At 36.3% G+C, this 13,497-nt stretch overlaps 1 protein-coding gene across 1 annotated transcript in view; it reads left to right on the forward strand.

Moving 5' to 3' along the window:
• Positions 1–13,497, forward strand: part of KLHL1 (kelch like family member 1) — a 250,133-nt gene that overhangs the window by 193,633 nt on the left and 43,003 nt on the right. The window contains exon 7 of the mRNA XM_066987863.1: positions 8,971–9,195. Within this exon, the coding sequence (XP_066843964.1) occupies positions 8,971–9,195 (225 nt within the window). The remainder of the gene's footprint in view (positions 1–8,970; positions 9,196–13,497) is intronic.

Here is a 13,497-nt window from a genome sequence, read left to right on the forward strand (position 1 = left end):
TCATCTTTGAAACTCCATCCCTCCCCACCAATGATAGGATGAAATGAATCCATCAGGCGCAGCCAATAAATTGAACAAAGCAAGAAACTTCATCCCTTCAGAGAATATTCCATAATATACTGTATCCAGTGTGGAATGTCACCACCCTATTTTTATTGTGTAAAATAGTCTTCTACCTATTTCTGTGTCTTCATTCCTGCTCTGTTTCTACTATCACTTTCTTCCAGTCATCTCACCTTCACCTTACTGTGTTTTTATCCTTTTCCATTCATTTATTTCCCAATTAATTTATCTCCAAATAATTCAATCTAGAAAATAAACATATGACTGCAAAATGAAGAAAACAAATGATGTTATGACATTACTTTTATATACCTTACTACTTCTGTCTATGTCTGGTTTTCAGCTTGTACTATGTAGGTTTTTTTACATTGATTTTTACTGAGCTTAGCCCAGTGGGATGTATTTGTGAGTAGTTTTTTGCATATTACCACAGTAACCATGATTAATACCATAGGATTTTTTTTTTCTGCCCCTGAAATCTACTGCCTGTTTAAAGCCTGCATTTATTTTTTTTTGTTTATTTACTTAAAAGTAATAAATGTATGACTGTTCACAGTCATACATAATGCACTACCACATCGTTATTAACACAATAAAGTCCTATCATAGTAAATTCAAGTATAAGCTCTTCACTGAGTATTTTGGTTCCCTTCAACACAGTTTAGAATCTCTCTTTTCTCTTACAAATAGTGTTGAATTTACTTATTCACGTTTCTTCTCCTCTCTGCTGATTTTTTTTCCTCTACTCCTGTCGGTTTTCTGTGGCATCTGAGAAAATCATAACTTCTTGAGGTTGAGGAACAGAGGCTTGATCTAACACCATGAGGCCTCCAACAGAACTATCACATTTATGTGTGCCTAAATTACACCTAAATTATTTAGCTGTAGCATGAATAGACCCATATGAAAACACACACACACACACACACATATATATGTTTGTTGTGGTTTAACACAGCAGATAGCTAAGCACCACACAGCTGTTCACTCACCCCTTACCCCACCCCCCACAAAAGCATAGAGGAGAGAGTTGAATGAAAAAATGGTAAAAAAAAAAAAATAATAAATCTAGGTTGAGATAAAGACAGTTTAATAGTACAGAAAACAAAGGGAAAATAATAATAATAATGACAAAAGAATACAGAAAAAAAGTGATGCACAATGTGTTTTCTCACCACCTACTAACAGATGCCAAGCCAGACCCTGAGTTGTGGCAGTTCCCTCCCTGGCCCTGGCCAACTCTCCCGGTTTTATCGTTGAGCATCAGACCATATGGTATGGGACATCCCTTTGGCCAGTTTGGATCAGCTGTCCTGATTCTGTCCCCTCCCAGCTTGTCCTTCACCCCCAGCCTCCTCACTGTCAGGGCAGTGTGAGAAGCTGAAAAATCCTTGTCTCTGTGTAAACACCACTCTACAACACCTAAAACCTCTAAAACATCGGTGTGTTATCAACATTGTTCTCATCCTAAATCCAAAACACAGCATGTATGCTACTACACAGCACAGCTACTCAGAGGAAAATTATTCAAGCCAAAACCAGGACAATGTTGCTCTGAAAAGCCTACAAAGAAAAAATATATACCATTAGTTAGACAATTATGGACCATTTATAAGGATTAGACAACTTAGACTCTTTATTATCTGTTTCTGTAATGTTTCCAGTTTCTTGCTTTCTTTCTGATATCATAAGGGACTCATATCATAAGGGACTCTTCCTCATATCATAAGGGACTTTCTCATTTATTCTTTGCCAGTCATATAAATATTTGATCAGTTTGTAGAGAGCAAGTATGGTAATTGATATGACAACAGAGGTAAGAACATAATTTAGGCTTTTTTAAAAAAGGCAACATATTTAAAGATGAATGATGGACTAAAATTACATCAGCTTTCTACTGACAAGTAGAGAGATGGAACTTGAATGAAAAATTGAAGTACATATAAAGGTTAGGTTTAATGTGGCTCATAATTTACTCTTAATTACTTACTGATTACTTCCTGTAAAGATAGATATTCATCATAATCACTTTGACCTGCATAATCACATAAAACATATAATACTTCTGACCCCCTAAAGTTCACGGGTTTCCATTATTCAGAATAAATATGGTGAAATGTCTCTCTCATTAAGAAGATGCAATATCTCATATTTTTCTTGAGTCATTACATTGTTTTTACTGACATAAATACACTTGCAAATACACTTACTGCTCCATTACTCTTTTAAATGAAAAAATAGTCTTTTATGAACATACACTCATTTATTATTTACCAAAGTTGGTTTTTTGTAATTTTTTTTGTTTGTTTTGTGTGTTTGTGTGGTTTTGTTTGTTTGCTTGTTTAGGAAAACAAGTTATGCTTTCATCCATGCTGACAAAGACTTTGACTTGGCATTCTATTATATGCATAAGCTTGTTTTTTATGATTAGTATACCTTCATACCTTCATACTTTGTGCAATGAGATTTTGTCACAGTGATCTGCTCTATTATGACAATCAGTCAGGTGGATTGATGAATCACTCCTTTTCTGTCTATTCATCTTGTTTTGATACCTCTAGTCACTCTAGTATCTCAAGCAGTAGACACCAACACCCACTACCAGTTTGGGAAGAAAAAAATTTGGAAGAAAGGAATTGCCTTTATGACATTCTCTTTTAGAAACTCTTACGTTCCCTGTTATTATATTATTTAATATAGTTATCTCTAAAACAGAGGTGTATACAAATACTCCTCTATATTTTCTCTACTTTATATACAGATACAAAAACATATATATATATATTTAAAATACATGTATCTGTCTATAAAATATACATAGACAAAGGTATGTGTATATATATTGATTATTAACTTGAACTCATTCTTCCATTCAAGTTCAAGTTCTCACCTGCCTGCATAAGAAAACATCTCACCTGATAAGAAACCATAGCAATGCTAGTCACAAATGCTAACTGAAGGATTGGAATGGATTGAAACCTCTTGTTTCTGACATTGCGTTTCACCTCACATTTGCTTTCCTGCTCTCAGGCTTTACCCTGACAAACGTCCAGTGTTCTACTACAGTGGAGTACACACTGCAATTCACAAAGTAGTTCTTATTTCTTTGAAACCTTTTCCTGAGAGTAAGACAGTAGTACTTTGGAGCCTTGCTGGATGCAAGAGGCCTGTCTTTACAGCAACTGATGGATGCTGTGGCCATGGTCCAATGCAGCTAATATTAGAGTCTTAGCTAGAAAAATTCATGGCTTTATTCCAATCTGTAACCTAGATTTCTTTCCTTTAGAAAGAAAAGTTTGTTGAGAAGGCTAAGGATAAGGAAGAACCCTGCTATTCACCTAATTCTTATCCAAGTAGGGGACTGGACCATGAAGAGAAGTGGAAGATACATCAATGTGGATGTGACCAAAGAAACTCTGAGTTTCTAGTGACTGGCTAATCAGCATCAGGAAAATGATCTGCAGGACAGAGTTCAGGATTATGCAGAGAATTAATGATGGATATTCCTAGCAGTTGGCCAAAGCTAACATTAACCTAGTATGAAAACAAGATGAAGATGATAAATAGACTTTTCTAAAGCTTCCACAGCAATGAGGCAAAGTACTCTATATTAGGATTTTCAGAAGGTCTTTGAGGCACATGCCTCTGCAAAATCTCTGGTGACTGTCATGGTGCATTACAGCAAACCCCACAGCTTTTCTCATCAAAGCAGCCTAATATGTAACCTAATTTGGAGTTGAATCTGGCAATGAGCTCCTGGAGCCTTTATGCATCTTAAAGTATCCTCCGCAGTCAGGCTTGGGTTTGTCTCTTCTCCTCATCCGTGTGAAGAAAATCCTTTTGCTTTTATGAATCTATGATTTTATCAGAAATAATAGCCTAGTTTTCTTCCTGGATAATGGTGGAAGAAGATTCTTTGTTTTTTGACCAACCAGTTCCAGTACTTTTCAGTTTGTATTGGAATGAAGAACAGTCTAAACATAAAAAGAAGTAGACTCAAAATATAAACAGTATAATTCTTATTGCCTCTGTCTAGGATAAAGTTAAAGAATGGATGTAAGGCTGTAATAGAAAATTAAATTCATGTATTCAGTTCCCCTATGTTGCAGGATTAAGTTTAGTGTGTTTCTTCTCAATAATCTCCAATTAAATGCATCTAAAAATCTCTGTTGATGTTATCTTTCAGTGGTTTCACCACCTTTCTCCTGAAGGATGTTTCCAAGCTAAACACTAGTATTACAGTGTATTTTTAAACCAAGTGTAATCGCATGACTTCAATTGTGAGTGGCTTAGTGCTTATTAAAACTAGTTTGCTTGTGTTCTTATACCCTATTAAATTTGAGAAAGCACATTCGAAACACTAATAATACCTGATAAATGGGGTAATTTTTTTTTGTCTTTGTTTTTAAGTTAAAAAGAGGAGGTTTTGTAATTCTGTTGGGAATGAAAGAGTCAGAAAGGAATTGTTAAGGTTTTAGTTCATGGCTCTGTATATTTTGCATGGATAGCTAAGTATTTATACCAATAATAAATAACAATAAACTCAAAGAAATATATGACATAGTGGAAGATGAAAGGGAAGGCAATAGTCTTCTATTCACACTATTTAATTTCACAGTCTTAGATAAAGCTGTATCATATATGAGGTTTACTGTTACTGACTATCAGTCATGCCTAGAAAAAGGAACTGATGGCCACAGTCTCCATCCCAGATCATGGAATTGTGGGATCACTGGATAATTCAGGTTAGAAGGCACCTCAGGAGGTCTCTAGTCCAGCCTCCTTCTCAAAGCAGGGAATCAGAATGTATCCATCCATCCAGGTCCTGAAAACCTCCAGGGATGGACACTGTCCGGCCTCTGTGGATGAACTGTTCTATTTGCTTGACTGTCTTCATGGTGAGGACATGGCACTATTATTATTATTATATGTTTCTTGATTATTAATAAACTACATACTTATTGTATTATAATAGTATTTTGAAAAGGCCCATGTCAAGCTGTATACTAAGACTGCTTGATGACAGGACTGATGTGTTAGCAGAACAGGAGATGTTACTTCATTTTATCATTTGGACTATAAGCAGAGATTGCAGCTGCTTCACTATCTTCTGCAGGAACAAGGGAGACATTGTAAGTGTTTTCTATATAGCTATTCTCTGTTTAGACTTTGTTGTGTACAGATGCAGCTGATGCAGAGATGGTCTGGTAATTTTTACTTACTTTACAATTGCTAGCTGATCATCAGTGCTAAGAGTCACTGAAGTCAATGAGATTTTTAATTTCACTTTTATTTATTTATTTATTTTTAATAAAGTCTAGAGAATGCAAGGCTGATACAAATAGATACAACTGGCCTGCATGCACTGATGAGATATACTAAAAAAGTCTATAGTGACTACTAATCATTTCTGATTAATTCTGATTCTAAAACAAAAACCTGAAGACTAGAGGTCTTGCTGAAGGAAGAATGTCTTTATAAAATAGACTTAGAAAAGAGTCTGAGCATTCCAGTGCAAGAAACTGAACTGACTGGGAGACATGAAATATACTTCAGCCAAAGGGGGGGAAAAAAAAAAAAAAAAAAAAAAAAAACATGCTTTTCTGACTATCATCAAGATACCTATAATATTTTAACTGTTTCAATCATCCCCTATTCATCCATGAGCTGATTTCATACCAGGACTATCATATAATTTGAAGGTACTTCTTTTCTTGTCTGGATTGAAGAATGGAGTGTTACCAATACTTGAGACCATTTTAAAGGGTCAGTACCTGTTCCACTTTGGAGCAGTTGTTGTCTGGTCAAAGAGACTGAATATTCATCAGTGGAGCACATGAGTTGCATCACTAACACACATACTTCAATTTGATTTCATCTAAATAGAACCCAGTTACTCAGGAACATTCTGTGACAGAAGCCAATGTGTGGTAAGCGTGCGAGACTGGAAAATCAACATCAAAAATGCACTCCAGAACCAAAAGTAAAATCAAAATCAAAAATAGATCTTGATAGTTGTTGGGTTTTGTTGTTGTTTTTGTTATTTTAATTGTTGTTTTGTTTTGTTTTCATTTTCCCTAGATAAGCAGGTTGCATTACTGGATGAAGTGAATTCAGACATCCAGGAAATTTGCAACATAGAATTTAATAGTGCATTGTGCCAAACTCAGATTTAACTAATGTTAGGAAATATATAGTTGATCATAATTCAAAGACTGCATTTGTTGCATTAGTAATAATTTCTTAAATCAGAATAACAAAACTTTTAAATTGAACTCTTTATCATTGAAGTAGACAGCATTAGAGAAGTTATTTGCTACAGCTTTTAACATTAATAGATTTGGCACATAAACATTTTCAAGTATTATAATGTAACTTTATTAATATCCATCACTGTAATATGCCCTGCAGCACCACCAAACAACTGTATCAAAGAATCTGTAGTTTTGTTCCTCCAAATCCCAGAATTAATACAATTACACAGATCAGTTTTAATTTAGGGCTGAAAGGATAAATAAACATGTCTCTGTTAATCAAATGTAAAAATTGGTTCATAGATTGGATGGCTTCATAAAACTAGCAGGAGATTTAATATATCCAGTTGAATTGTAAATTATTGCTGCTCTGCTACACTTAAATACAAATTGAATTTAAATTATATCTTTTTTAGTTCAATTGAAAAAAGCATTGCTTTCACTATGGTTGTTTCTACTTGGTTCATTGCTCTACTGCTCCAAAGAATGAATGAATCCTAAAAGAATTATTTCCAATGGAATTATACCTTTTGTTATAATCTAAATAGTTAGTTGGTAAAGCTCAATACAAGAGCATAATTATGTTGATTCTTTCTGTTGGAGTACTTAAACTTTGGAAAAAAAGCATTGTTATGTTTATGTAAAAATAAACATAACATCCTAAAATAATTATTCCCAATGGAATTCTAACCTTTTATTATAATCTAAATAGTTAGCTGGTAAAGCTCAATACAAGAGCATAATTATGTTGATTCTTCTTGTTGAGGTATTTAAGCTTTGGAAACAAAACATTGTTATGTTTATGTAAAAATGAAACACTAGTAACAGTTCATACGAATTTCTATCATGGATTAATTTAAACTCAAATATTTTAAATATTTGTGGATATGCTTTAAAATAATGTTGCCTAAACTGAGATTACAATTAATGGGATGCATTGCCCATTCACTTTCTGGGATTTTGTTATTATGCTTCCGTTATCTCTCTGGTTTTGTTAATAAATGTAATTTTGTATCTCATATTTGTATGTTGCATACAAGTTACTTTTAAAAACTGAGGCTTCATGATTACCTAACTTATTATATATATGATGTTATCACAGTATCACAGTATTACAGATTTCTAGGTTGGAAGAGACCTCAAGATCATCAAGTCCAACCTTCGACCTAACACTAAGTACTCCACTAAACCATATCGCTAAGCTCTACATCTAAACGTCTTTTAAAGACCTCCAGGGATGGTGACTCCACCACCTCCCTGGGCAGCCCATTCCAATGCTTAATAACCCTTTCGGTAAAGAAGTACTTCCTAACATCCAACCTAAAACTCCCCTGTTGCAACTTTCGCCCATTCCCCCTTGTCCTGTCACCAGGCACGTGGGAGAACAGACCAACCCCCACCTCTTTACAGCCTCCTTTCAGGTAACTGTAGAGAGCGATAAGGTCGCCCCTGAGCGTCCTCTTCTCCAGGCTGAACAAGCCCAGCTCCCTCAGCCGCTCCTCGTAAGACTTGTTCTCCAGACCCCTCACCAGCTTGGTCTTTCTTTGGACTCGCTCAAGCACGTCCATGTCCTTCCTGTAGCGAGGGGCCCAAAGCTGAACACAGTACTCGAGGTGCGGCCTCACCAGAGCCGAGTACAGGGGCACAATCACTTCCCTAGACCTGCTGGCCACACTGCTTCTTATACAGGCCAGGATGCTGTTGGCCTTCTTGGCCACCTGAGCACACTGCTGGCTCATATTCAGCCGACTATCAACCAATACTCCCAGGTCCTTCTCGGCCAGGCAGCTTTCCAGCCACTCATCTCCCAGCCTGTAGCTCTGCTTGGGGTTGTTGCGTCCCAGGTGCAGGACCCGGCACTTGGCCTTGTTGAACTTCATACAGTTGACCTCAGCCCATCGCTCCAGCCTATCCAGATCCTCCTGCAGAGCCTTCCTGCCCTCGAGCAGATCGACACACGCACTTAGCTTGGTGTCATCTGCAAACTTACTGAGGGTGCACTGGACGCCCTCATCCAGATCATCTCTGATGTTCTCTATAACTTTTTGAGTTTATCTCTGAAAATGCATCTAATGAGTAAGTATAGAAGGAAAAATTTTTTGCTATATATAGAAACATTCTTTAAGTGTCTTGCTTGAAATTAGCAGTACAATATTCTGTACATCCAGCAGAAACATGTCTGCAAAAAACTCAACAGATGAGTACCAAAAAAAAAAAACACAACACGACAACACCGAACCCAAATTGAAACACAACTTCTCACCTTTGATGAAAATTCCAGATAATTTCACAGGCATTTTTTACTCTTGTTGAAAAATTGGGATAAATTGTAGCAAGATTAGTTATCTCAGATAGTAATGCCACTGAACTGTTAAAAAACAAACAAACAAACAAAAAAAAACCCATAAAGCTAGAGGAAACTGTTATTCAGACTTATAATACTTTGATTCTGTAGAGACCATTTATGTAGTTTGTTTGTTTTTCCACTTTCATGGTGATAATAATAAACATAACAATCCTGGGACTACACTTTCTAAAGAAACATAAAATACTTATCAAATGTTGCAAATAATCAGAAAATTACATTAAAGTCTTTGAAGAAAAAAAAAATACCCAGTTTTATATACATTATCCTATTATTTTGTCTTATCAGGTGCTACAACTATTGAAAAATATGATCTCAGAACAAATATATGGATCCAGGCTGGAATGATGAATGGCAGAAGGCTTCAGTTTGGTGTTGCTGTCATTGATGACAAGCTGTTTGTCATTGGAGGCCGGGATGGTTTAAAGACGTTAAACACCGTTGAATGTTACAATCCAAAGACAAAGGCTTGGACTGTGTTACCACCAATGTCAACACATAGGCATGGTTTAGGTAAGGAAAAAAAGTTTAAAAAATATAACACATTTTTCAGATACATATTTTAGAGTGCAATTTTTTTTTTTTAAGCTATGATAGGACTCAATGCTTTCAACAGTAGCAATCAATAAAGACGAGAATATTCAGGCTTGCTTTCAAAGATTTTGATACAGATATCTTTGTTTACCAAACAATCAAGTTGTTATGTACTTTCATTTAAAGTATTATGTGTTTTTATTTATCCGCTATGACAGAAAATATACTGAAGAATATATACACTGTGTCAGTGATGGACTTTACAAAGTATTTGTAGCAATAGTTTCATCATGACCGATAGAGCATATTTTCCCATAGCCAGTTTCAGTCAGGCTTTTTAAAGGATCACCCATACCACTCTCAGCATTAATCAGCCCATGTTGTGTTCCTGTTCTCCTGTCTTTCTTTACTACTTACTCTAATAGCCACAAACCAAAAATGGCCTGATAGAAGTGATAACATAGAAGGGTGAATCTGATAGCTGAACTCTCATTTCCATTTGTTTTCTTGATTTTCAGAATCCAAAATGAAAATAAAAAATACTTCTATTGTCCTTATATGTCTACAACTGTTTATTTTAGCCATCTCTATTTATTTTCAATGCAGGAAAAAAAGGACATTTCTAAAATATAATTTATGGTATCTACTTTAAATATGTTCCTTGGAATGAAATGGGTCACACATTGGAATACAATTTGCCTATTTATAACATTTTTGTTATATTGACCTGATTTTAACTTCTTAATAGTAACAAACTACAATTTTATTTTCCAAGGATATTCAATGATACAAAATTTAAATTAATATAATTTCAAGTTTCTGGAAGACAATAGAATTATGCCACACACTGCTAATGTTGAGTTAAAATTAATGCAGTATATACACCATTTATTTTACCTTTTGCACAAATTCCTTGTCAAGACAGATTAAAAGAAAAAAATATCTTTTGTTATATATTAGAACTGTTGCAAATGAAAATCCTGTATCATATCATATCATATCATATCATATCATATCATATCATATCATATCATATCATATCATATCATAATATCATACATATCCCATAATACTTAACATGGTATGCTATGAAATATAATACATATTAACTACCTGAAGTCCAGAGTCCCTGTTTATCACAAAATAATTGTATATTACTGGCAGCAGTGGAAGCTGCCTCAACCATGACTTTATTGTTGATTAACTTCTAGTTGAGCTTTCATTTTATTGTTTTTTGTTTGTTTGTTTGTTTTTGACACTACCAGGAAATGTGCTAGCTATGTTGAAACCTTTGGTATTTTATATATTTTCCTACTGAGAAATTGCTGGAATCTACCAAAAACTAGAAAATAAGCTCAGTGTCAACCAGTTAGGAACCTCATTACCATTTATTGCTATTAGCCATCCTACATCTCAACTACAGCTTACCATTTTGTTGTTCTTGTTTTCAACATTATTATCATAATTATTGTTATCATCATTATCATTATTTGCCAGGTTGTATATTTGCTTTGGATGAGGGTGGAAGGGAATTTGAAGATACTCAAAGAAATATGATAGGTTTTTTTTTTTTTTGTCTGTTTGCTCTCACTTTTGAAAATAAGCAAAAGAAATCTCTATTGTATCCTTGATATAAAATGTTCTCTTTCTATCATGTATATCATACTCCTACAGTACAAAAAACAAACAAACAAAAAAAACCATAATAACTTTTTAATTCAATTACATGTCACTTTGTGACGTTTGAAAAATACATTTTTATTCTTTCTGTGATGAGATTTTCTCTCATAAATAAAGGAATTTAAAATCTATAGGATAAACCAATCAGAATGTAATGTATAAGTTATAGGACGCTGAGTTGTCCATTATGTGTTTTGCTAAAATAATCTGGTTTGATAGACTTGCTACACAGTCCAGAAAATCAGAAATGAGAAAGGCATATTAGGTCATCATGTCCACTCCACTGAGTTACAATTAGCAGAAAGTTCTGCAGTGTACTCTATCACCGTTGCACAAAATCAAGTTGCATTTTTTTTCCTGCTGTTTGACACATATCATAATATGCATTTATACAGTGGCTGGCATAACACAGTTTTGCTGCATGGTGCACAAATCTTAGAATAAAAAGTATTGATGGTAATCTATGTCAAATGGCATCATGACACTAAATAGCTCTGTGGTTTGAAATTGTTTCTTATGGCCAAATTTAATTACAACATTGCAGAAATACATATGTCTTTTATACAGTGTTCCAGAATTTCACAGATTCTATTACTTTCAGTGCTACTACCAAAGGGTGGTAAAAATGCAGTGACTTGAGCTATTACATAGGAAAGCATCAAGTAAGCAGGAAAAACTTGATAGAGAAATATTTTTCTCAGTGTCAGGACAAGTCGGAGCCATGACCAAAGCCACTGTAACCAGTTCAAAAAATTTATCATTCAGGATTGGCACTTCTATGCGTGCTCTTGGTCAATAGATTTAGAATATACCTTCATATTTTAAGCAAAGACGTTCAGGAATGTTGAGTTTTTGACTGGAAAAAAGCTGCTATGTTTTCCACAGGAATAAAAAGAGAACTCACAAGGTACTCGAGGTTAAAGGGAAACAATTTGTTTTTGTGTGTGTGTGAGAGAACTTTTGAACTTATATATTGAAGAAATTGGGGATCTTTGTAAAAAATAAAAACGTGAAATGAAAAAATATAAAAATTGGGACTGGTGATGATGAAAATGGTTGAAAGTCAAAATTTTCCAAAATTGTTTGAAAAGCAATACAGATATGCTCTTTATCTTTATTTAATACTATAAATAAAGATAATTTTTATAATATACTATGATATACTATTTACTGACAAGCTCTGCTAATAGAATTTGTGTTTGTTTGCTTTTTTGAATTTATTTTTTTATCCAGGAATACCATAAAGTTGTTATTTTAGTTAATGAACTTTTAATGAGAAATGAATCAAGACTCCCCCCCTCCCCTCCCCCCCCCCTCCCCCCTGCCCTCCCCTGCCCTCCCCTCCCCTCCCCCCCTCCCCTCCCCTGCCCTCCCCTGCCCCTCCCCTCCCCTCCCCTCCCCTGCCCTCCCCTCCCCTCCCCTCCCCTCCCCTCCCCTCCCCTCCCCTCCCCTCCCCTCCCCCCCCCCCTCCCCTCCCCTCCCCTCCCCTCCCCTCCCCTCCCCCCTCCCCTCCCCTCCCCTCCCCTCCCCTCCCCTCCCCTCCCCTCCCCTCCCCTCCCCTCCCCTCCCCTCCCCTCCCCTCCCCTCCCCTCCCTCCCCTCCCCTCCCCCCTCCCCTCCCCTCCCCTCACTCCCCTCCCCTCCCCTCCCCTCCCCTCCCCTCCCCCCTCCCCTCCCCTCCCCTCCCCCCTCCCCTCCCCCCTCCCCTCCCCTCCCCTCCCCTCCCCTCCCCTCCCCTCCCCTCCCCTCCCCTCCCCTCCCCTCCCCTCCCCTCCCCTCCCCTCCCCTCCCCTCCCCTCCCCTTCCCTCTCCTCCCCTGCCCTCTCCTCCCTTGTCCTGCCCTGCCCTGCCCTGCCCTCCACTCAGTCTTTAGACCTAAACCAAAGGATAGCTTTCAAGTCAGTCAGAGTTTAACTCACATCTTCCATTAAAAACAAACAAACAAACAAAACCTTCTGCTGTGGCAATGAAGTTATTTTAGATAGTGCTGAAGCCCCATTAAATACATGTTTTTCTATATAGTTATAATTTATCAAAAAGGCATTCAAGGCAAAGGAGAAAGCATTAAAGCAGGATAAATAACAGCTTGATACAGCTTTAACAGTTACATGGTAACTATAAAATAAACAGTAAAAAATGTAGAGAATAAAGGGATTCATTTTCTTCTTTCTCCACTGGTTTGCAAGATTGCATCTGTTTATGTACCACCATTTCTGAGCTACTGAGGAGGAAAAATGGCAAAATAACATCTTTCATTAAAAGTTAAATGAAAATATGTGCGCTATTAAAACAAAAAAAGGTTTTATAGCAAAGTAATTCAGTTTTTCAGTATGTTGAGTGTCTGTGGAACAAACCACTATGAGGAGACAACAAAACAGGGGGTCAATAGACAGATGCATGAGAATCTGAGATTTCATTATAGATATGCAGGCAGATATGAACCTCTGGTGTCCTAATGGACAGAAGGCCAGAGAGAGAAAGTCAGGAAACCAATGTCAGTAACAAGCAGAGAATTATATTATCATTAAAGTCAAGAGAGCAATCTTATAGTAGCTCATAGCCTGTTGGTATGACAAAACTGAAATTATTTGCAAATAATTAA

This window comes from Anser cygnoides, chromosome 1, assembly GCF_040182565.1.
Source record: "Anser cygnoides isolate HZ-2024a breed goose chromosome 1, Taihu_goose_T2T_genome, whole genome shotgun sequence".
In the NCBI taxonomy this organism is placed as follows: Eukaryota; Metazoa; Chordata; class Aves; order Anseriformes; family Anatidae; genus Anser; species Anser cygnoides.